The following is a 24,888-nucleotide window of genomic DNA, read 5'->3' on the forward strand; positions in this document are numbered from 1 at the left end:
CTCATTTATTTCAAGAAAAATATCATTAAATCGAGTTCGACCAAGTTTGTTTCGTTAATTCGGGTTGATGATATTACGGAACTCTGGGAGTACCTGCCGGTGAATGAAAATTTCTTTATTAGACGGAGAACTTCGTAAAATAGGATTTTCTTAGACCGAGTTTTAACTGCAGTAGGATAAGTGAGCTACAGACGAGGTTTCTGCAGAGAAAAATGCAATGTCATCTTTCGGCTGCTTTGTTTTCGAGGAGCTGACGAAGTGACCAGAACAAAAGGTAAACTGGTGGTTGCTGTCCTGGCGCAAAATTTTCCTTTGTCATGTTAAATTAACGACTACGGCTTCGAATGCATAACTGTCTGAATCCATAGAGTTCAGCGGCTGGCACAATGTAATTTGCACCATCCTTCACGAGTTCATTAATGCGTTGATCTCATAGGTTGCAAATCGCGGGTCTCTCTCCGGCGCTTTCTTTTTGATGTGTTTTCTTTTACTTCTAAATGAGAATGGAATAAATATAGATGAAAAAAATCTAAAGATAGGAGCATAATCCGCAGGGCAACTACGATCTGGACATGTGTCGCGAAGAGCCGACCGTCGTCACTATGTTTATTAGTAAACTGTGCACAAACAGAAGGTGGCAGTCCTGTCGTTCTTGTCTTGCCGTCACGTTCGCCGTGAGTGCACCAACGGGTGCGAACTGCGTGAGTGTGTGGTGAATAGTTTAGTATAAATTTTTTTCCGTTTTCCTGGCCGTGCCAGAGTGACTGCTCTTCGATCGTGGCTCCTCCTCAAAGCCTTTCCATCCTGTAGGGTGCATACGGGGCCCTTTTCATATTTTTTTTTCACGCCACTTCATTCTTAGTCAATCGCACATCTCAGGTAAGTGCCACAATTCCTGAACCAATCATCATCACTTGCACCCCTATCGCGCCATTTGGAACTTGCAAGGGTGAAAAGAAGGAAACCAGGAAGTCGAGTGGTGGCGGACGCTAAATGGTCTGGTTCTAGCTCCGCACAACGCTTGAAAGGGGGCAGACGTGGCGAGACCAGCCCCACGAACGCGAGGGCATCTCCGAAAGTCGTCGAATCCTCGAACTCTATGAGAAGCGGCGGCAGGGACACTCCGAGAAGTCAACACTCGCCTACGTCATCCATCCTTTCGCCACCACCAGAACGAGGCGGCGAAGTGCGCGAAGCAGGCGAGGAAATCTCGCCAAAACGAACCGCTTCGCCAAACCGCGGAGCTTCGCCGGCAAACCTGCACGAGAAAACGGTTGCGAGCGACTCTCCCAGCTCGGCGAGACCGAACACGTCCGCTCGAGCTTCGCCAAGGCGAGGAGGCACGCCGACACGTAGGGCATCGCCCGTGAGGGCGGACCCGTCTCCAAAACCAGGTGCGTCCTCGCCGAAACATGGCGAAGCTGGTGTTCCAAAACCCGGTGATGCTTCGCCAGTGCTTCGGGGTTCGCCGATGCAATTGCACAATATACGGGTGCCAAAAACAGGAGGCCAGTCCCCTGCGCGAGGCCCGGCGAAACCGACGAAATCCGGAAGCGCTTCGCCGAAACGGCGAAGCTCGCCTAAGCAACAACCTATACTGATGCAAGCGGGCACGCCGAAGGGTCGCAGGTCACCATCTGGAAGAAGCACACCTATTCGCCGAGATTTTCTCGGGAACGCAGGTTTGAAATCTTCGGAACTATATGGCTAACATAAGTGTCATATACTCAGAATATTTTGAGTCCGTAAAGGTCATATAGTTTATTGCTGTCTCACCTCATGTCCCACCCATGTTTTTACGCCAGAACACTTTGTAGGAACACGCCCCTTGGTCTGCAAGAACTTCGCCTCTTTGGTTACAGGTGCAGCTGCCACCCCGAAGCCGCACTCTGCGAAAGACGAAGTCGCAGCCAAGCCGGCCGACGATGCAGGTTCGACGAGAAGCCCTACCGAAACTCGACGTAGGCCCACGATATCTCTGAAGGACCCGCGGTTCCGGTACATTGCCCAAGCTCTGATGGCTGCGCGGGGAGGTCGTGGAGCGGGCGGTACCAGTGGCAGTTCGTCGCCAAACGGACGGACATCCCCCTCCGCCACCCCGTATTTCGCTTCGGATGACGACAACACCATCCTCGAGCTCGGCACATCTCAAGTTCCCCACTCCCCGGGGGGATTCGGAGGGAGGTCCTCAGGAACTGCCTCACCCGTGATCTCACAGAGGTAATGCTGGTATGATACATATTTACACACTGCATACTTTAAACATATAGCCTATACTTACGTATGCATGGTATGCTCTAGTTGACGTGGAGAAAAAAGGAAAACGGAGCTGGGCAGGGCATGTAGTGTGTAAGGTAGATAACCGGTGGACCATCAGAGTTACAGAATGGGTGCCGAGGGAAGGGAAGTGCAGTCCAGGACGTCAGCAAATTGGAGTCGGGGATGACACTAGGAAATTTGGAGGCGCACGTCGGAATCAGGTTGCGCAAGACTCGGATAATTCGAGATCGCTGGGAGAGGCGTTTGTCCTGCAATAGTCATGAAACTAGACTGAGGAAGAGGAAGAAGAAGAAGAAGATGATGATGATGATACTTTAAATGGACATATATACAAACACTAAATTGGTATAGAGCGTTGTAGCATGCTTCGATAAACACATTTTCGGTAATCTTCATGTAGCTAGTCTAATAATCAGAAGACCCCAGGAAGTCAGCTTTTTTCATAAATTATATGGACACCCCAGGCCAAATTTTGCCGTCGGCGTTGCCGTGCCGTTCCGCGTAGAGTCCAAGTGCGATGACGTCACGGATGCGTGCCTTATGCTGTACGTGCGAGGGAAATCATGCGAGGGTGGGCATCTCCTCCTACAGATTGAGTGTGATGGCAGGTTTCCCCCAGCTGTCGAGAACGCCGTGTCATGCTGATAATGCGGGAAGTACGGGGCTCTCAGCGTTAAAGGAAGGAAGTGCGGGCAAGACAGATGGGACAAGATAACCCCAAAGGGTGTAAATTTTTTAGGAGTATATGTACAAATGGAGTATGCACCTTTAAAAATGCTTGCACCTTTTCGGGCGGAATCAAACCTGCGTTCTGTTTCGTGCATTACATTGCTGCATGCAGCAATCCCAAGGCTGGGTGGAGCAAGGACTTGTGCGCCGTGCTTCAAATCATCGATAATTACATAATTTAGTCGTTCATTAGTATGTGTAGTTGCCGTACAAGCAGACCTTAGTGCAACTAAGCCCAGTAAATGTTAAATATTGATTGCATATTATTTGCATATACTAGACAAGTCGCTTTTCCGCGCATCTGTTTAGGGCATGTTTATTGTTTTACACACACACACACACAAACACACACACACACACACAGATATATATATATATATATATATATATATATATATATATATATATATATATATATATATATATATATATATATATATATATATATATATTTCCGGGCGCCTTACATAGCCTCCACGAAGGCAGTGTGCAAGAGGAGGAATACAGTTACATCAACGTGTAACAGGAGTTATTCAAGTGAGGAAAAAAGAAACCATCACGTACAAAAGCAGTATTTCCTAAAATATAAAAGCAAAATTGGCTGAGTTGGCGTCCCTTCACGGGTCTGACTGTTACCTTGAAAAGGCATTATTTGCACAACGCAATTCTCGGCAACATGAAACTAAACACAGAAAAATAAGTATGCATGGAAAGATACTAGCAAATATTACACGAAGGTCATTGCACTACCGAGTAGGCGTACAAGCGCAAAAAAAAAAACTGCCAAGTCATATGCTCAATTACGGTGATGCACAAAAAAAAAGAGAGGAAGGAGAACAAGAGAAAGACAGAAAGAAGCTAGGCAGACACCAAACACTCTTTGCCATCCACAGTAAGCGACCAGTTCACAGATAATAGATGATGTGTGAATCCACTTTGTCTAAAAACAATGATTAAACATAAGAAAAGTATACGTATCATACAATATCATATAATATAATATCGCATACGCAAGTATAAGTACCAATTGATAAGCCTATAAAAAGAACACAAGCACGAAACGCAAGAAAAAGCACGAAATGAGTTAACGGATGAGGCGGAAAAATGTTCAAGAGAGAGCACGAGGCAAATGTGAAAAATTGCCGGGGATATGTTCCGTGAAAAGAGCCCGCAACACGTGAAAAGAGAGGGAAAGCGCACGCTGAAATCTCGCGCGGTCTGCCTCCTACAGCCGCCTCCGTGAGCGCCAGGATGGATGGATGGATGGATGGATGGATGGATGTTATGAGTGTCCCCTTTGAAACGGGGTGGTCGGTTGCGCCACTAAGCGCTTTCTGCTATACTGCCTAATGTCCTGCCTAGGTTAAACAATGAAAAAAGATTTGAAAACCCTATGAACTCCCACAACCAAATTTTCTGATCACTTGTTGCGAACTGTGCTTTTGTACGTCTCCGTCTTTTGTGGTTTCCTTATTTTTATTCCACCAATCCTCCAATCGGCCTCTTACTGATCCCTATTGCGGACATGTCTACTTTTTCACTGCTCTCGCTGAACCTCTGCTCTCGCTTCAAGGAGGCCAGTGACGCCTAAGTCGACCGCTGGGTAGACGTCTTCACAATCTTATAAAACATGCTCCATAGTTTCCCTAGCTTTACCGCAGCAAGCACATGCTTCTTCATAGTTCTGATATCTCGCTTTATAGGTGCGTGTTCTAAGACATCCCGATCTCGCTTCGAGAAGCAATGAGCTTCTGTTTGAGTTATCACACCTTGTTTCTTTCCTGATTTCGTTTTTTCCTCTTAAGTAGTTACTCATGGCAGGCTTCTTTTCCATTGCCGCCACGCATGAGATTATTTCGGCCTCTCTGACGTTCCTCTTGACGTTCTTTGTTGCTGTGTTGCCCACCCTACAGGCCGCATACTTGCTGGTAAGCTCCCTAGTTTTTTTTTCCTCCACTGTCAATCAATGTTTTTCCAGTACAGATACCTCAACACGTACTCTCCCAGCTCATCTACTTTCTTCAAAATTCCTCAATCGTTCTTCATACTCAATTTTACTTTGAGCTTCCCTAACTTCAAAACTAGTCCAGCCATATCACCCTGCACATTTTCATTTGTAGTCTTTCCATGAGCGCCCAATGCGGGATGGCCCACTGACCTTTGGTTCACATCGATTCCCGATTGTACCACTGATTTAAAGCAAAGAACCGCATTTCCAAAAGTAGGTCCTGGTAACATTACACCTTTCCACATAACTCCGAGCACTTCGTACCTATTTCATCCCCATAGCGCTCTGTGCTTCATTATGAATGCCACTTCTCTTCCGCTTCACTGTTATTGTTTTTTCCTGTGTTTCCATATATATCTATTGCCTTCGTTTATCCATATACCAAGGTATTTATATTCTGTTACCCGAGGCATTTCCTGGCCCTGTATCGCCACTGTCTGGTCACTGTTTTCATATAATACCATAACACCTGATTTTCTAACACTAAATTTCAAACCTAAATTTTTGCCTTCCTGCGCACAGATATTAGCCAGATGTATAAATCACTTTGCTTGTTAGCTAGCAACACAATATAGTCCGCATAAAATAAACCTGCAAGCTGCTGCTCTACTACTGTACTCGCCTGTTGTATGAGCGATTAAAACTGATACTACTTCCTTCTAGCGCCCTCTCCATCACCACCATGTACATCATAAACAGCAGTGGGGATAAAGGACACCCCTGCCTCAGTCTCTTGTTGATATGAACTTTCTCCTCTCTCCTCAACCCTTTCCATTCAACGCAAACGGTAGTTTCTATGTAAATCTATCTCAAAAGCTGTAGACTTCCCCTTCCGGAATATCCCACAATATAATGCGGTCTACGTTGTCATAGGCTCTTGTAATGTCTAAAAAGGCCACATATAATGGTCTGCTTTCTGCTTTTGATATTTCAATGCACTGAGTATGAACAAATAAGTTATCATCTAAACGCGTACCAATTCTGAAGCCATTCTGAAGTTCTCCTAAAATGCTATTATTCTCTGCCCATGCTTGAAGCATTAATTTCATTGCCTGCATTGCTAGCCTGTATATTACCGATGTAATGGTCAACGGACTCTACGAGTGAATTCAATCTTTCTTCCCTTTACCTTTATAAATTAAATTCATTCTTCTTTGTTGCCAACTGTCTGGTATTCGTCTATCTTCTAATGTTTTTTTTCCACTGCTTTCACCAGACTTTTCTTACTTTTTGGTCCTAGTTCGTAAATCAGCCTAACGGGAACCTCGTCCAGCCCTGTGGCTGTGCGCTTAAGAATTTTCTCTTCGGCTTTCTTCCAGTTTAAATTTGTCAGCACCAGCTCCTTTTCCACCTAGGTCTCTTTCATGCTCTTTTTTTTCTTCAAATACAACGTCGGCATTGCCTTGGAAAGATTCGGCATTTATTTTTCGGGTGAAATTGGTTGCCATTTCACCTTCCAGTCTGTTTTCATCCTCGTCTAGAATGTGTTGTTGTATTGGTGTCGACTTCCTGGCGAATCAGTTTATGTGGTTCCAAAATATTCTAGGTGCGGCTTTCTTTTTCTCATGTATTTCTGACAACCAACGTTCACTTTCACATTTTAATTTTGCTTGCGCCAGTTTAAACCATAGTCTTTTTCTCCCGGTATATTTCCCATTTACTGGCTACTTCATCCTGCGGCAACTGCGCCTTCTCTGCCTGCCTGTGCTCTTGGGATGCTTTTTGTCGTTCGGCGATCGCTTCTCGTACCTCCCTATTGCAACAGCTTTTCGGTTTATTTTTTCCCTTCGAACGAACATGTTTCTCTTTCCGTATTTCTGTCGTTATTACACTTATAAGCTGACCACGTTCCCACTCTTTAGTTGGCCATTTGCCAAGTTCTTCCTCGAATCTAGTGACTATATTCGTTATTTGTTTAGCGTTCAAATTCGCACTGGCTATTATGTACTCCTTGCTCTCTTTCCCAACTACATATCCCATTTTCAAAATGATGGGTTTATGGTCACTGCCGATGCTGCTATACCCTTCCTCATCAATGACCACTTCTCTCAACTTATAATTAATTCCTTCTTTCATCAGACAGATCACTCGGCCAACAACGCCACCTTTGGGCAGCCGGGCGGGCGAGCAACATTCATTTTTTTTTTTGACAGCGCTTGTCATCTCGGAAGCCATTGCATGGGCCGGGAAGCATGGTGGCTCGGCTCGACTTGTGTCTTCTCGCGCGCGCAAGGCAGCAAGGCGACAAGGGTTACTCGAGACGGTCTTACGTGCACTACTCTACATTTCGTCGGTGGTCGTTCGCGCTGTGTAAAAGCGGGCGCTCACACAGTCAGTCAGTCACTGTGGCGAACTCGCCAACAACTGAAACGAAACAAGCACAAACCTAAGCGCTAAACCACTATATCACACGCGTTGAGTGGCAGATGCTTTATATTAACGCAAAATCCCACCGCGCATGCTTGGGATCGGCAGTTTTCTGTTTTGTTTGCCCTCGCGAAATGCCGCGCCATTCTGAGAAAATGGGCGGATACACTAACGTATATGCAGGGCTTCCATCCAGCTTTCGTCAGCCTTCCGCAACAAGTCAAGCGCATTTCACCCCGGCAGCGAAATTGGGCCCTCCGTTCGAACCTGGCCGTGGCGCGAGTCTGCGAACGACAATTTCTCGCCTTCCAACCTGCGTCACGTGAGCAAACGACCTCTTTTTTCTTTTTTTTTTATTCGTTGGGCCATTCTGTAAAGCGTAATCAATAAGTTGAGCAGATGTAAAAAGAGAAAAGTTTGTTGACAGGAAAGGTGTAAATGTCGGCCGAAGGAGCTCGCATCAGCCTTGCGATTCCAGAAATGGGCAAAGAGTTACGTAGACACAGATAAAAGAAAACTGGAAACGAGGTGACCATCAAATACAACAGTGACGGCCACTGATCAGTCGACTGCGCGCCAAAGACAACGCGCGCGGTTCTTACGGATGATCGACACGCCTTTGTCTTGAGATTATTGAGGAATAGTACTGAGTTAGACGGCCTCAGTGTTTCCATGCGCGAATGTGCGCTACGTAGAAATTAGTGATCACCTACATGAGGATGCACATTGCATAAGTACTACGCACCCGCGATCAGGCACACGCGCTCTATCATAAATTCCGCAATTGCGAAATCTTATATTGCCCAAAATGTCAAAAAGCGCGGGCCAAGCAACTCGCCCTTTCGCTGTTCCAGCTTCGCGTAGAAAAACAATAACATCAAGAAAAGCACTAAGAGAAATTGTAGCATACAAACGTTGTGCATGCGTTCTAGCGAACTCCTACCTCCTCGTATGGTAATTCCTGCACGACGATACACAAAGGACGTGAAAGGGTCCCAAGGGAAGCTCCTATTATTGACAAGCACTTGTTATGAACCGAGTATTGTAGAGGACCTTGCACAATATTTCGTAAACTGTGAGACGGCTGCGCATGCGCTGAGCAATCAGAAATAAACAGCAAAAAAATGGTCAACTTGTCAAATTTTTTTCCTTTTTCTTTTTGTTGTCCTCGTTATGCCCCAGTTCTGCCGGCAAAGGGAAACAAAGTAGGTGTTTGGAAAGCTGGCACGAGTGTATAAATAAGTGTGTGAATAAGAGGGAAACTGAAAACTTTTTCTTAATCGGGCAGCACAAATGTTAAATTGGTTATATGGACTCAGAAAACTATGTCGAATCAGTAAAAGATGTTAGCTCAGTCTTCTGGAAACATCGCAACGTTTGCTGATTGAACTCGAGGAATCTCTGCTGGGAAGCTAGATTGTAAGACATCATTTTGTGAAGTTAAACTGCGCTAGGGACGAGACGACTTTGCTAAGTGCCGCGAAATGGTTTACGTGCAGACATAACTCCGGTTCAAGCTGGTATTTGAAATCACCTGCCAGAGTAGCAAGACAAGTGAACTGGATTCCGCAACTGACCTGGCGATTAAGCTATGGAGGTCCAAGGGTGCTGCGCGCAATTCCGATGCGAGATGATTTCTAAAGGCAACAAACACAGAACCCGGGGACGAAATGTATGGAAGACCCCGTTTCCCCCACTGGGGCTATTTTCTGCATACGAAGGGTTCAGCAACGCTATTCTGTCTTCGAAATCATGGCGTCCTATTAACGTCAGTAGATCGCAGTGTGGGTGCAGAATGTCAAAGAAAAAAAATCGTGAAATTTCGCATGCGCTTTTTTTCCCTCTCTCTGCTGCTGATGAACGACTCTAGAATGAAATAAAGCTCCCCCTCCCCTATATTCTCTCTGAAAGACCCAGAAACAAAAATTTCAGGAGGTATTGAAGCATCAAGGTAATTCTACTCATGGTTCCTATGACGTGTGGCTCGCGTTTTGGGGGCAGAATCCGAAAAGGCGAAGCTTGCCCTCGGTGTTCTCCGCTAATAACCAACGAATCTGCAGTAAATAACTGTTGCGCGAAAGACCGAAATTATTTGCCTGACATACTGAAGTCCAGACGTATTTCTTGCCTACCGCAGGGTAACTCTCAAAGCCCACTTGCTGGTGGTACCAAGTACGACGGCCAAAAGCGCTCGAAGCCTTCCTTCCTGGTGCTGACCGGCGCGTGCTTGCTTGCTCTGCTGCTCAGCGCCATCGTCCTCGTCGTCGTGTTGCACATGATCTCAATCTTCTACGCTCCCTCGGGTCAAGAACACGCAGGTCAAAGCAACACCAACACGAGCACAAAGAGTCCGCGGTTCGGCACAGGGGTAGCCGACACCAGCGGCGTTGGCGGAAGCGCAACCGAGGTGGGGAGGGTGCAGACTTCGCCTCCCCCCTATTCTTCATGGCGACACGCTTAGCGCGTCTTCTCAAGGGCGCCGTAGAAGCTCTTGCCGATGTCTCCCAACTGGGCGACGAGCTCGCGGACTCATCCGTAGCGGTGTGCCACTCTGTGATCGGCCGTTTTTCGTATTCCGGGGTGGCCACATTCGGCAAGGTGTTCGCGCTTCTGGAGAACCCAGGAGCCCGTGTGATTCATCGATTACCGTGGAACGTACCCGGACATTAGCTGGCGTTCATTCAGGAGTCGCCTGACCTTCACCGAACCTCTGGCGAGCCGATCGGATTTCGTCGTCGACGGAAGCGCTGACGTAGCGCGGCGACGCACTAAATGTACTGCCGACCTGCCATATACGAGAGTGTGAAGGTGCTGCCGGCATCTCGCACCTGGGGTTTTCGTTCGGCGCCGTAGCACCCATTCTTTACCTGGTTCTCGGCAAGCAGCTTCTTCACCGCAATGCGCCGTACGCCCGAATCGGGGCTCACGACTTGATGGCGGCACCGTAGTTTGATCACATATATTACTCTTCGACAAACACAGATGCTTCCCGTCGGTGCTGCAAGCGGAGCGGCGGCGCTGCAGGCGGAGCGTCGGAGCTTGGACTTGCAAGCGACCGACGCGGCAGTTGAAGAGGGCTGGCGCGCGCGCAAGAACACGATACGGGAAATCACCAACGAGTTCGACGACGCCATTACAGCGGCGAAGGTGCACGGCGCCATGACGGATCAACGAGCATTCTTCGCCTTCCGGTTGTCACCTGTTCCGTGGAGAGGAGGAATGGTGGGAGGATGTGTGGCGTGCCGCTGAGGCACGGCGCTGACGTCGCTCGTGTATTTGAACGTCACAATGTTTCCTCGATGAACCCAGAAAAGAGGTGCGACATGTTCGGCTAGTGGTGATGAAGAAGGCGCATGAAATTATCCGCCCGCTCCGTATGCGTATCGTTCTCCCAATTCTTCACTAATGGGATAATCCATTGACGATAATTGATTTCATCGGAGATTTGGCACAGTATACTCTAGCTCACGAGTTTCGGGCTTCTCTTTTGTTTCTTTTTTCTGCTGGGCGTGCCTAGGTAATACTCCTCGGCAGAGAGGGACCAATCGAAAGGGCACACCAAAGCGAAATTCTTTGTTAATCGATTGTGTCAAAACGCGATTAGTAATTTCGCTATTCCTATAAGAAATGAGGATAAGACAAGCGGCTATAGATGCCGATGATTTCTGCGGTGGTCTCGCTCCTTAACGCATGTGCCTGCATTTTACTACCGTAAATCAGTTTTTGTGGGTTAATAATGCATATATATACTCCCGTACGCTTAAATTCTAACGTTCGCGATGTCCTCCGCACAACGCGGTTCTACGAAGTTTCGGCTGAGAATTTGCATGGGCGAAAAAAAAAACATGAGGTGGAATCTTAGCTGGGCCTTGAAAGGCAAAGTTAGCGGCAGGGAAGCCATATAGAACTAAGATTTGTTGAACCTACCCCAGTACAAAGTATTTGACCGCTATGAGAACAAGCTACCTGGTATGCTCCCTCCTTCGGTCGTTGAATCAATGCTGCAAAGGTTTCGCCAAGACCACTTTGCTCCTCAGGCAACTGCTTATGCTTCCCACTATATTAAAGTCCGTACAGACGAATGCTTTTATGACGAAGTCCTTGGGGCCTCCAAAATCATTCGTTATGCGGGGCACTTCGTTCTAAAGAGATCGCGCACCGCACAGCTCGCAATTGGACCCAGACAGAATTATTCACTCGTTACACAGGTCATTTAGTTGTGGACGCGTTGCTTGGGGAGACCATCGACTGCATATCGCGAGCACGCCTTACCAGCTAATGCTTACTGGTCTGTGTCCTTTTCGCTCGTTGCAATCACACCTTGATCTTCTGGCAGCCTAGAAAGTTTACATTTCCTTGCTAATGTAAATTTGCAATAGCAGAGGTCGAAAGATGAGAACAGTCTTAAATTTATTATTTCGTGGCTTTGATGTTGAAAAGAATGAACATTCTCTCTGCATGTGACCTCTACTGGCTTTTTTAAGTCTCGGTTGATAATCGTAGTAATTGAACGTAGGATGTTACGAAAGATAATAAATCCAGGCAAAAAAATGTAACGAGCATACTTTCGGGACGAAATCCTTGAGTATTACGGACGCCGCGTGACACTGCTAGCTTGATTTCTCGATTATACCCATTGAAAAAATCGGGGAATGTTTGGATTGTACAGCCACCTAAAGCTGGGCATGAAACTTACTCCAGGCCATAGTGAAAAAACGTCTTACTTCAAAACGAAATATAAACACGATCTTTAAGTATTAAATGGCAGCTACAAACATGTTTTACTGTTTTATTCTACCATAGTAGAGCCACCAATAAGTTCAATTAAATATTTAGCAAGCGGCAGAAAAGAAAGCAAAACCGTCCTGGATTTCGACCCAGCCATTTCGAATGTTAGTGAACTATTGGAACACAGTTTTATTTCGTGATGTCCTCTAAAAGGATTTAGGCAGAAAATTTAGGTGCTAACCAATGAGTTGCTGAAAGATCAGAGATAGTGTGCGCGATTTATGCGGCGTGAAATCTATATCACTGGCCTTTCAGTGAACGTCTAAACATTCTAAAATATCATAGGTACGCCGATACGTTTGCTTAGCCAAACATTCGTTGCGACTCAGCCAACATTTGTGTCAGACCTCGCTTATTAGGCGAGACGCAAGTCCACACGATCATCGTTAAACTAATCTGGAACCGTGCTCACTGAACGACTTGTCTTGACTTGTCTTGTCTCCCAAACACTGGCGCATACCCACTATGGGGGATTGGCCAAAAGGCAAGCTGTTTCCATTAAGAATTAAAACGAAACCGGATCTCAATGGCAGAGCGTGGGACTAAATTATTGTTGTTGAAAAGTTTAATAGAAATATTTAAAGAATTTTGAGATAAAATAAGCTAACATAAAAATAGAACAACTTTGTCATACAGTCAATCCCACCTTCTTCCAGATCCCCTCCCCCTAACTTATCCTGCCGAAGTATAGCATGGCATGCCTATTGGAGGAGGAAATAACTTTAATGTGTCCTGAGGAACCCCTCCCCACCCACTCTTGGTTTAGTGGGCGGCAGGGGTCGCGGGCCGCACCCACGTTGGGACGGGAAGCCCATGAGCCTCCGCCCTTTCGTGAGCCCTCTGGACGGCCCGGAGCTGGGTCTGGTGGTCGTCGCTTTGCAGGGCGTCCACCCAGTCTTCTTCTTTAGTGAACACGGTGCCGCTTAACGCGGAGCCTTGCCAAAGCATGTGCGCTAGCGAGCAGTAAGATTCACCACAATCCGGACACTGCGGCTCTACTTCTGGTGAATAACGGCTCAGTCTGCCTCTCAAGGGGAACGACCCTGTCTGAAGCATTCTGAATATCGATGACTGTGGTCTCGTGAGTTTAGCGTGGGGGAGTGGGAAGGTCCTCCTCGACAGCTGATAGTGTGTTGTTACTTCGTTGAAGGTGAGCAGCGGGTCTCGGTGCTCCCCTCCCTCCCCGCCACCTCGCTCGCCACGATCGCCGCGGTGCGTGAGTCCTCGCGCGCGTCCGTTCGCCAGCTCGTTGGCGTTGGGAAATTCGGGTTGCACGTCGGCCCCCATGTGGGCTGGAAACCATTTGACGAGGTGCTGACCCGCGGCTCCCTCGCTGCCGAGGACGGCGGCCGCTTCCCGGGATATCGAGCCCGAGGCGATTGCTCTTGCCGCCGATCGCGAATCTGTGTAGACGTGAGGACGTTCGGGGTCTCTCATTGCCATGGCTATTGCCAGCTGTTCGGCCACTTCGGACGTTACCCTCTTGACCGATGCTGCGTTAATTATTGTGCCATCCCAGCGTACCGAGACAGCCGCGTACCGGTCGCTGCGCCCATACTGGGCCGCGTCTACAAATGCCGCCAGGCCCGGGCAGTTGGCGGTCGATTTCAGCAGTGCTCGGGCCTCGCCTTTCGGCGCCCCTCGTTGAATTGCGGGTGGACGTTTCTCGGAAGCGGTTCTACCTTGAAAGTGCCCCTTACCGCCGCGCTGAGCGCAATCTTGTGTACGTTGCACTCTGCCTCGGCATTTATCCCTGCTTCTTCTAGGATGCGCCTGCCGGCCCTGGTGGTCGACAGCCGCACGACCTGTGCCTTGGTCTGCGCTTCGATGATTTCTGATAGTGAATTGTGGACCCCTAACCGATCGAGCTGCTCCGTGCTTGTAGTGATCGGGAGACCTAGCACCCTTTTGACGCTCTTGCGCATCAGTGTCTCTATTTTGGCCGCGTCTCTCTTGGTCCATTTTAGCGCCGAGGCTACGTAATTGACGTGACTCATGAGGAAGGCGTGGTAAAGTCTGATGAGACTGCTCTCGCTGAGCCCTCCTCTGCGGTTCGTCACCCTGAGGATCAGCCGGAGCATGTTCTCCGTTTTGGACGTTAGTTTCATGACAGTTTGTGTGTTACCACCTTTCGCCTCAATTAGCAGCCCCAGGATTCGTATAGTGTCCACTCTGGGAATCGGCGGGCCGGCATTCGTATGTAATTTGATCGGTATTTGATCGATCGGCGTCAAATTCCTCATGCCTTGTTTTGAGGGCCTGTACAGCAACAGTTCCGATTTGCTGGGTGACATACGGAGTCCCGTTTCCTTCAGGTACTCTTCCGTTGTGTCCAGCGCCTCTTGAAGAGCCTGCTCGACTTCTGCGTCGGACCCTCCTGGGCACCACACCGTAATGTCGTCTGCGTACAGGGCGTGATTGACGTTGGTCACTCTCGTCAGCCGGCCAGAGAGCCCTTTCATTGCCAGATTGAATAATAGTGGGGAGAGCACCGCCCCTTGTGGGGTGCCCCTCGCGTCCAGCGTGTGCCAATCGGACGTGGCCTGTCCAATTTTGATCGTGGCTTTCCTGTCTCTGAGGAAGGAGCCTATGTAAGAGTGGAATTTCCGGCCGAGCCCCATCATCGAGATCGTTTCCATTAGAAATCTGTGTTTGACCGTGTCGAACGCTTTCGTTAGGTCCAGGGCCAGTATGCCCCTGGTGTCTCTGGTCATGCCGTCAATTATATGCTTTTTGAGTAGCAACATTACGTCCTGTGTGGAGAGGCCCGGTATGAAGCCCACCATGTTATGTGGGAAGAGGCCCTCTCTCTCTATGTACCGGGATACTCGGTTATGTATGGCATGTTCGGCCGTGTTGCCTACGCACGAGGTGAGCGATATTGGCCGCATGTTCTCCGCCGCAAGTGGTTTACCGGGTTTCGGTATAAGTATGACCGAGGCCTCTTTCCACACCTCTGGTACTTCTCCCGTTTCCCACACTCTGTTGATTTCTTCGGTGAGCTTCTCGACCGACCTTCCGTCTAGGTTCCTCAACAGTTTGTTCGAGACCCCGTCCGGGCCTGTAGCGGAGCGTCCGTTGAGGCCTTGTAAGGCATCCCAAATTTCTGATTCCGTGAAAGGTGCGTCGAGTTCTTCGACCTCTGCCCCGGCGTATTGTGGATAGTCGCCGTCGCCTGACGGGCCCAGTGGCAGATACGTCTCCGCCAGCTCCTTTAGGAATTCGCTTTCCGTTTTGCTCTGCTCCTTTTGCTTTTGTAAAATCCTATCGATTGCCAATCTCTGACTTCCTTTGGATTGTTTGTCGCCTAACAGTTGCTTTAGGAGGTTCGATTTGCGCCCGGTTCTCATTTGTCCGTCTACCGACGCGCACACCTCGTTACACTGTTGCTTGGAAAGCTCGATCGAGTGCGCTTCTATCTCCCGGTTTAGTGCCGCTACTTTCTTTCGTAGTCTGCGATTCAGTCTTTGCGTTTTCCACCTGGCCGTGATGGAATTCTTTGCCTCTAATAGGTGTGCCAATCTCGCGTCCATCCTTTCCACGTTCAGTTCAGTTTGGACAACCCTCGTCGCGGTGTTAACGTCCTCTTTGAGCCTTCTAAAAAGACTGTCTAGATCCGCGTATTCGTTTGTGTCTTCCTTCCTTATTTTGCGGAAGGCGTCCCAGTCGGTGACCTTAAATTCTCTCGGTGGTGCCGCCCTGATGGGGATCGTGACCGCCAGTATGTAGTGGTCGCTGCCGAGGTTCTCGTGCAGGTTGCGCCACTCGGCCCCTCGCACGTTCTTGACGAAGGTCAGGTCGGGCGTCGTGTCCCGCGCCACCGACGTGCCTAGTCGAGTCGGATAGCGGGGGTCCGTCACCAGCTCTAGCGAGCACGTAGTGACTGCCACCAATAGCCGCTCTCCCTTAGGCACTGGCCTTGCGTAACCCCATGCTCCGTGGGGCGCGTTAAAATCTCCTGCCACTATGAGAGGGGCCCCCCTGGCCATTGAGGCCGCCTTCGTTATTATCGATGTGAACGACTGTCTGTGGTCAGAGGGCAGGCTGTACACGTTCACTACGAATACGCTGTTTTTAAGCCAACTGTTCGGTATGAGTTCGATCACGGTTACCTCCACTTTCGCGTTGCCTAATTTCAAATCTCGTTCCTGGAAAGAGCATTTGTTCGCGACGAGGGTCGCCACTCCGCGCTTACCCTGTTCGAATTTCGACGAGGCTACCCGGTAGCCGGGCAGGGACACCTCGCTACCCAAAGTTTCTTGTAAGATTATGACGTGCGGTTTGTCCGCCTGTGAGGCAACGAACTGTAGCAGCGGAGCCTTGCGCTTTTTGAAGCTAGCGCAATTCCACTGCCACACTAACAGCTCTCTAGTTGAGTTGGTCGCCATGATTGATGCCTTGGATTTGTTTAGCACCCACAGGCGCCACGTGTGCTCCGATACGCGTCACTCTCGCCGCGAGCGCTACCATGCTCTCCGCTAGTTGCTGGACCATTAGCTGCAATGAGCTAATCGACTGCTTAATTCCCAATAGGACGCTACTGGACTCGGGTTCCACCGGGTTTCCCTCCTCCGTCAGGGGAGGGGCCCTGCGTTTGACCGAGCGAACCGACTGCTCCCCTTGCGGGGTCGGTGTACTTTGCGGCACCTGCTGCTGCTGTTGGTCGACTAGCTGAGGAGTGGAACCGTGTTTCCGAAACGATTCGAAATCCGCCCTCATTTGCTGAATCTCCGCCTTGAGGCGCGTGTTTTCTTCCGCTAGCTGAGCTATTCTAGAGTCTTTTTTGTTATGCTTTGGCAATGCTACATGCGTTACCTTTGATTGTGAAGGCGGTTTTGGCTTGGCCCGGTCCGCCCAGGTCGGCCCTTCTTGAATGCGCACTTGGGAGCGAGAACGGCCTCTCGATCGGCTGCGCTGTTGTAGTGTCGGCATTGTCGAACGTCCTCCTCTGGGGGCACTTGACACGCTGGAATCACGTGATCTACTCTCTAGCTGTTGCGGATGCCTATTAAGATTAATATTTTTTAAGCCGCACTGCTGGTCCCTAGGTTCGGCATTTAAGAAGCATGAAGTATGAGACGAATTCGCATATTGCACAGACACGTACTACAGAGAAAGGGTACAGCGTCCCAAAGTTTCTTCCGCCCTGTCCTTCTTTCTATCATTAAAAAAAAACATTAGAAACATTTTTAGTATTACTCCAAAAGATTTGGCTTCCATCGTACCGACACGTCACGTGACAAAGGCAGTAAAGCAAGGTTATTTGAGTTTTCATTACATTAAAGGCGATAATGGTGACCTATGAAACATACGGTGACAGAGGCGACGAATGTAGGCAAACCTATGAGTATTCCAATAAGAAAATTATCCATTAGAAAGAGTCTCGAAGCAATATTTAACACCAATCCGAATAATTTTTTTAAACGTCTTTATTTCTGTATTTAATAGGCGAATATAAACTAAAGAAGGGAAAAATCTGAGGAGCACAAAGCAGAAATTGTTTTTCTCGGCAACCGCTGCACGTATTACGACAAGGGCTGCCGCATCTAAAGCTAAAAGTTAATATCATGTAAATACAGAGAGCAGATTTTTCTTTACACGATTGACGTTCTTGCAGAAATTCTTCGAGACTGCGAAATACTGAAGAATCACGATTACAACTACCGGCAATAAATAGAATAAACAATGTCGCAATTCTGTAAACTACCTCTTTTGAGACTCCCAAGGCGGACAAAATTTATGTATGATGCATCACTCTGAAGTATTCCGCAAATTTTTGGTGGTACATATATAAAAACCTCGCGAGCATGGCAACAGTTCCCCTTTCTAAGAACCCAGCTTGTCATTTTGGATACTCTAATAGATGCCGTTCACAGAAGCATGACACCTGCATTTGTCATAATGTTACGAATTTATAAAGCTCCTGCATCACCTATATTTTAAATACAAATTATTTAGAACTGTTTGTTAAACGTTCGAAGCCATAAGACAAACTTTTTCAACAGTCGGCAGGAAGCAGCCTTCTATTTTTAATGCAACACCTTTTATTTTAATCGGTTAAGCAGTTGTCTACTGAGGACACTTGAACGCTTTACGCCTGTTCGAAAAGAAAAATTGTAGTTTACGTTTCCTCATCAAGCGTCAATCTGAGAACTGGAACCTAAGCTTAATTTACCAAGGCAAAACAGACAAGAAATCTCGCAGCAGAATTTACGCTCTTCAAAGCACACTGATCGCACTTGTAAATTCAGGCATTCTTTCGAGTGTAGCGCCTGCGCAACAGGTCCACGCACTTTGTACACTCTTCGATTTACAGTTGTGAAACAAGAGTTAAGAACATCGGATCCTAACGCAATAACAGCTGATATTGTCTGTTAAGACATAATCAATGTTAAAGGCGCCAAAGGTGAACGCCACGTATCCTGACAAACTGAAACACTAAGAAAAAAATACGCGAAAAAATTCAACGGACACCTTTAACAATCAAGCCCATGGAGCCTTTACTGCAGTTATTACGGCAAATCAGTGTGATGCCAAAAAAGAGAAACTAAGTAAGAACAAATGAACGACACACAGTGACAGAAAAGAGAAAATCACCAAGAAATCGAGTAGCTCTTTTTTTTGCTTTTTGTTATTCACTTGCAGAACAGGAAGCAAAAGAAATAAATAAATTTTAACTGCACTGACGCATCTAACTGTCCATTATTTATGATGATGACGACCATCATTTCTCAGCACGGTGCTCTCTTCTAGCGCGCCATCTTCATCGGGGCTGTCCAGAACGATTGTCAGTGCAAAATCATTGGTGAATTCCAATGGGGGATTCAGAGCACTTCCGGCGCAACAGTTATTGCTCTTTCTGGAGCAAACCTGTTCTATTGGTACATCTGGAACATTCCCATTGCAGATTCAGAGAACACGAATCTGGACGTGAGACGAAGGACTTCGTGCAGCAGTCCACGGACTGCACCGGCAAATCGGGTGGAGGGGAGTGGCAGCCCCCGTGACGTACTCTTATAAGAATGTTTGCGTCTTCTGCAGCTCATTCCCTAACAATAAACGTCATCCATATTGCATGCCTTCTCATTCTTTAACCTGTAATCCTCAACGTATCAGATATGCTGCGGTGCGTTTAATGCACAAACATTCTGATTGAAGCATGGAATACGTAGAGTATAGACTATAGTAATGTCTTGGATACGCTGGACTGGGTTTACAGTTGTGATTACCTCAACCAACCAATTACTAAATAGTGAAATACTATGCCGAGTAACTTCTGAATATCAATGTGTGTATGTATTTTTGTACAAATCTGCTCTACATGGCCAGAAATAAAAGTGATTAAGTTTTAATATGCTTTCTATGCGTGTGAAATTGTGTTTGGGAAAATCACTGGGATAAAATTGAGCTATTCGTCGTCCATTGCAACCGAACGTGCGCCTGATCGAGCACCCTGCTTTTCCTTCTGTGAAGGCTAAAACATGGAGCCCATTGAGTGTTCTTGGGCTCCACTATCACTTCCGGTGTATGTAGTCCTCAAAAGCATAACCTTCGAGATCTATTTCTATGACTGAAACAGAACCGGCATCGGGGCTTGGATTTGGACGCCAACTCCCCGCTTCATGATTTGCCGTTTCTGACATAAAAAAGAAAAAAAACGCGCAGCGGAGGGCATCACATAAAAGGATTATACCTGGGATTACGTAACGTTTTTTTTTCTGCAGTGGTGGCGTAGAGGTAGAACACCCGCCTCGCGTGCAAGAGGTCCGTGGTTCGAATCCCGGTGCCGGCAATTTTCCACCGGATTAAAAAAAAAATCCGCATGTTGTTAAAATTGCATAAACAAGCCTGGAGTGTGGCCTGATCCCGGTGACCAGAACCGGTAACGCACTCCCTCACCAGAGCAGGATTGGCCACCCTGGTGCAGTACTTGGCCACAACCTCCTATATGAACAACACAACCAAACCCCGGCCCTCAGTCCCCAGCAGCTGCGAAGCAACTGACCACGGCGGCGGTCAGACCTGCGACGCTGCAGAGGGTGCTAAGAATCACTGGCTCCGGACAGGCCGCCATTGGAATATGAACCTGGCAACGTTTAACGCTAGAACGTTATCTAGTGAGGCGAGTCTAGCAGTGCTATTGGAGGAATTAGAAGGCAGTAAATGGGATATAATAGGGCTCAGCGAAGTTAGGAGGCCAAAAGAAGCATATACAGTGCTAAATAGCGGGCACGTCCTGTGCTACCGGGGCTTAGCTGAGAGAAGGGAACTAGGCGTCGGATTCCTGATTAATAAGAATATAGCTGGTAACATACAGGAATTCTATAGCATTAACGAGAGGGTGGCAGGTCTTGTTGTGAAACTTAATAAGAGGTACAAAATGAAGATTGTACAGGTCTACGCCCCTACATCCAGTCATGATGACCAGGAAGTCGAAAGCTTCTATGAAGACGTGGAATCGGCGATGGGTAGAGTGAAAACTAAATACACTATACTAATGGGTGACTTTAATGCCAAGGTAGGCAAAAAGCAGGCTGGAGACAAAGCAGTGGGGGAATATGGCATAGGCACTAGGAATATCAGGGGGGAGTTATTGGTAGAGTTTGCGGAACAGAATAATATGAGGATAATGAATACCTTCTTCCGCAAACGGGATAGCCGAAAGTGGACGTGGAGGGGCCCGAACGGCGAGACTAGAAATGAAATAGACTTCATACTCTGCGCTAACCCTGGCATCATAAAAGATGTGGACGTGCTCGGCAAGGTGCGCTGCAGTGATCACAGGATGGTAAGAACTCGAATTAGCCTAGACCTGAGAAGGGAAAGGAAGAAACTGGTATATAAGAAGCCGATCAATGAGTTAGCGGTTAGGGGGAAAATAGAGCAATTCCAGATCAAGCTACAGAACAGGTATTCGGCTTTAACTCAGGAAGAGGACCTTAGTGTTGAAGCAATGAACGACAATCTTGTGGACATCATTAAGGAGTGTGCAATGGAAGTCGGTGGTAACTCCGTTAGGCAGGATACTAGTAAACTATCGCAGGAGACGAAAGATCTGATCAAGAAACGCCAATGTATGAAAGCCTCTAACCCTACAGCTAGAATAGAACTGGCAGAACTTTCGAAGTTAATCAACAAGCGTAAGACAGCTGACATAAGGAAGTATAATATGGATAGAATTGAACATGCTCTCAGGAACGGAGGAAGCCTAAAAGCAGTGAAAAAGAAACTAGGAATTGGCAAGAATCAGATGTATGCGCTAAGAGACAAAGCCGGCAATATCATTACTAATATGGATGAGATAGTACAAGTGGCTGAGGAGTTCTATAGAGATTTGTACAGTACCAGTGCCACCCACGACGATAATGGAAGAGAAAATAGTCTAGAGGAATTCGAAATCCCACAGGTAACGCCGGAAGAAGTAAAGAAAGCCTTGGGAGATATGAAAAGGGGGAAGGCAGCTGGGGAGGATCAGGTAACAGCAGATTTGTTGAAGGATGGGGGACAGATTGTTCTAGAGAAACTGGCCACCCTGTATACGCAATGCCTCATGACCTCGAGCGTACCGGAATCTTGGAAAAATGCTAACATAATCCTAATTCATAAGAAAGGGGACGCCAAAGACTTGAAAAATTATAGACCAATCAGCTTACTGTCCGTTGCCTACAAACTATTTACTAAGGTAATCGCAAATAGAATCAGGAACACCTTAGACTTCTGTCAAGCAAAGGACCAGGCAGGATTCCGTAAAGGCTACTCAACAATAGATCATATTCACACTATCAATCAGGTGATAGAGAAATGTGCGGAATATAAGCAACCATTATATATAGCTTTCATTGATTACGAGAAAGCATGTGATTCTGTCGAAACCTCAGCAGTCATGGAGGCATTGTGGAATCAGGGTGTAGACGAGCCATATGTAAAAATACTGAAAAATATCTATAGCGGCTCCACAGCCACCATAGTACTCCATAAAGAAAGCAACAAAATCCCAATAAAGAAAGGCGTCAAGCAGGGAGATACCATCTCTCCAATGCTATTCACAGCGTGTTTACAGGAGGTATTCAGAGACCTGGATTGGGAAGAAATGGGGATAAAAGTTAATGGAGAATACCTTAGTAACTTGCGATTCGCTGATGATATTGCCTTGCTTAGTAACTCAGGGGACCAACTGCAATGCATGCTCACTGACCTGGAGAGGCAAAGCAGAAGAGTGGGTCTAAAAATTAATCTGCAGAAAACTAAAGTAATGTTTAACAGTCTCGGAAGAGATCAGCAGTTTACAATAGGCAGCGAGGCACTGGAAGTCGTAAGGGAATACATCTACTTAGGGCAGGTAGTGACGGCGGATCCGGATCATGAGACAGAAATAATCAGAAGAATAAGAATGGGCTGGGGTGCGTTTGGCAGGCATTCTCAGATCATGAACAGCAGGTTGCCATTATCCCTCAAGAGAAAAGTGTATAATAGCTGTGTCTTACCAGTACTCACCTACGGGGCAGAAACCTGGAGGCTTACGAAAAGAGTTCTACTCAAATTGAGGACGACGCAACGAGCTATGGAAAGAAGAATGATAGGTGTAACATTAAGGGATAAGAAAAGAGCAGATTGGGTCAGGGAACAAACGCGAATTAATGACATCTTAGTTGAAATCAAGAAAAAGAAATGGGCATGGGCAGGACATGTAATGAGGAGGGAAGATAACCGATGGTCATTAAGGGTTACGGACTGGATTCCAAGGGAAGGGAAGCGTAGCAGGGGACGACAGAAAGTTAGGTGGGCGGATGACATTAAGAAGTTTGCAGGTACGGCATGGCCACAATTAGTACATGACCGGGGTTGTTGGAGAAATAGGGGAGAGGCCTTTGCCCTGCAGTGGGCGTAACCAGGCTGATGATGATACGTAACGTTGACCACGTGTGATTAGGTACCATAATGCCCGATGAAAGCAAACTACCTGCAGTTGTTCATATACGACCAGCGGTTGCGGTAGGGTTTTTGTGCAACACTACAAATAAATCAAAAAAGTTGCGGAGCTCTATGACGCGCTCTCATGTGTCAGGAACGTTGTGACACCTTGCAGTTGGTCGTACAAGTTCGCGTTCCTTGTGAGAGGTTCGCATCTGAACGTCTGCAGCTACAACCAGAATATCTTGCTACAATCGAGAACACTGTACACAGGTTGCGGGCCTCAAGCATTTTGCATTCTGCAACCCCACCAGAATCTGGTCCTTGTGGCCGGAGTTTGAACCCACGATCTCTTTTGCTCATCAGCCTGATGTGTAAACTTATGATCACTATACCGACAGACAGGACAGGACTTAGCTTGGCTTGACCGGACCTGACGTGGCCCGACCTGACTGACGGAGAGATGGAGGGACAGATTGACAGACGCAGAAAAAAAAAGCGAAATCCGCGATAAAGCACACATTTCTTACAGTGTGCTGGGATGCATCCTCTGCGCGTAAACCCTATAGAAGAGGTTCACGCGCGCGAAGCCCTACACCCTGATCGCGCACTTGGTTTTCGGGTTCATCCTCGAACCTTCCTTGCAACCATAGACGCGCGCGAAGTCGCTAGAGTGCATCAGGGGCAAGTTGCAAATCATTTCGTGGTAGGGTCGCAGTCCGCACGAGAACCAGCAGTGGAAGGCGAACACGGCGGCGTCGCTGGGCACGGGTCCGAGGTTGATCGCCGGGGTCGCGTTCGCCCTTCTCGCCGCCTCCCAGGTTCTCCAGACCACGCGCAGAGCAGCGGCTGCGGCCGGAATGTCCGCGCCGACACCGTCTTCGTCTTTGGCAGAGGGCGCCAGGCATCTGCGGCCGCATTTGCGGAACATTTCTTTTGTTCGCGAGCACTGTCTTGAGCATTGCCCCCCCCCCCGCCCCTATATAATCATTTACGCACTTCTACAGCTGCTGCTGTAGCCTCAGTCGGAGACTATTGCAAGATTCGGAAGATGGGTTCGTACCCTAGTGAATACTAGCCCCTTTCGTTCCATGGACGGAGGAGCTGAGCTTGTCATTAGTACTGTTTCATTTTTGCAGCATTCCTTTGCAGTGTTTTGCGGAGCTTCTGGTCGATGGCGCCGCAGGTAATCCCTCGGGGCAGCGCAAACTGGAGCGAGTTTATTCTGACGGAGGACGTAAAATGTGTTGACAACTGGGGTCTTTCGACGAAATTGGGCCATTTTCGGCCAGAATTCGGAATTACAGAGGGGGCCCAAAATGGGTGAGAAGACACGCCATCAGCCGTCAAAATTAGAAAAAGAAAGAAGCGCATATATATAAGCAGTAGAAGGGATACAATAGACGTCTGTACGGAAAAATTATTAGCGCTAAGAAAAGGAACCATTGCTGCCTTCAGCTCTATTCTACTTGGTCAACATTCTCAGATAGACCTTCGTTTCGTTTCGTTTTTGACAAGACGTTATTAGACCTACAGTTCACAAGCTCATGTGGAAACATATTCCGTTTTCTGACTTTCTGTCAGAAAAGTTTGTCTTAGCTTAGAAATCTGTACTTGAATAAGTGTTCAATGCGCTCATGTCTCGTTACTCTAAAAATTGTGAGCGTATTTGTCAGGATCAGTTTTAAATTGATCATTTTTGTGCTGGCAGAAAAACTTAAGGCGTAATAACTTCGCACACAGCAATTGCTAATGGTGGGTAATTTATCTCCCTTCTGCAGTTGAGACCGAGAAGTGTAATGATC

General features: G+C 47.6%; 3 protein-coding genes across 8 annotated transcripts in view; 1 reads left to right on the top strand and 2 right to left on the bottom strand.

Moving 5' to 3' along the window:
• The window catches only part of LOC139061035 (EEF1AKMT4-ECE2 readthrough transcript protein-like), a 140,062-nt gene that overhangs the window by 30,081 nt on the left and 85,093 nt on the right, over positions 1-24,888 (bottom strand). The gene's annotated exons all lie outside the window — the stretch shown is intronic.
• Positions 1-24,888, bottom strand: part of LOC139061032 (endothelin-converting enzyme 2-like) — a 98,033-nt gene that overhangs the window by 15,407 nt on the left and 57,738 nt on the right. For 3 of the 5 annotated variants that reach the window (XM_070540461.1, XM_070540463.1, XM_070540462.1), the window contains exon 8: positions 23,066-23,991. The exons of the other annotated variants lie outside the window; for them this stretch is intronic. In XM_070540461.1, the coding sequence (XP_070396562.1) occupies positions 23,676-23,991 (316 nt within the window). In that variant the 3' untranslated portion in view covers positions 23,066-23,675. Of the gene's footprint in view, positions 1-23,065; positions 23,992-24,888 lie in introns of those variants that run through there. 5 annotated transcript variants of the gene reach the window in all.
• Positions 989-10,855, top strand: LOC139061041 (nascent polypeptide-associated complex subunit alpha, muscle-specific form-like). 2 transcript variants are annotated; one of them, XM_070540476.1, is made up of 4 exons: positions 989-1,682; positions 1,863-2,220; positions 7,568-7,706; positions 9,522-10,855. In XM_070540476.1, exons 1-4 carry the CDS (start codon positions 1,100-1,102, stop codon positions 9,843-9,845), a joined length of 1,404 nt encoding a protein of 467 aa, XP_070396577.1. In that variant the 5' UTR covers positions 989-1,099; the 3' UTR covers positions 9,846-10,855. The 2 variants fall into 2 exon arrangements, with proteins under 2 accessions (XP_070396577.1, XP_070396578.1); XM_070540477.1 differs by having other exon boundaries at positions 989-1,394.

Source organism: Dermacentor albipictus, chromosome 6, assembly GCF_038994185.2.
Source record: "Dermacentor albipictus isolate Rhodes 1998 colony chromosome 6, USDA_Dalb.pri_finalv2, whole genome shotgun sequence".
Taxonomy (NCBI): Eukaryota; Metazoa; Arthropoda; class Arachnida; order Ixodida; family Ixodidae; genus Dermacentor; species Dermacentor albipictus.

Excerpts from the sequence above, each read along its gene's own strand:
- LOC139061041 (XM_070540476.1), top strand. The coding sequence starts at position 1,100 with ATGAGAAGCGGCGGCAGGGACACTCCGAGAAGTCAACACTCGCCTACG. Across the intron at positions 1,683-1,862 it reads AGATTTTCTCGGGAACGCAG|GTGCAGCTGCCACCCCGAAG; the intron begins GTTTGAAATCTT and ends CTTTGGTTACAG. Across the intron at positions 7,707-9,521 it reads CGCCTTCCAACCTGCGTCAC|GGTAACTCTCAAAGCCCACT; the intron begins GTGAGCAAACGA and ends TGCCTACCGCAG.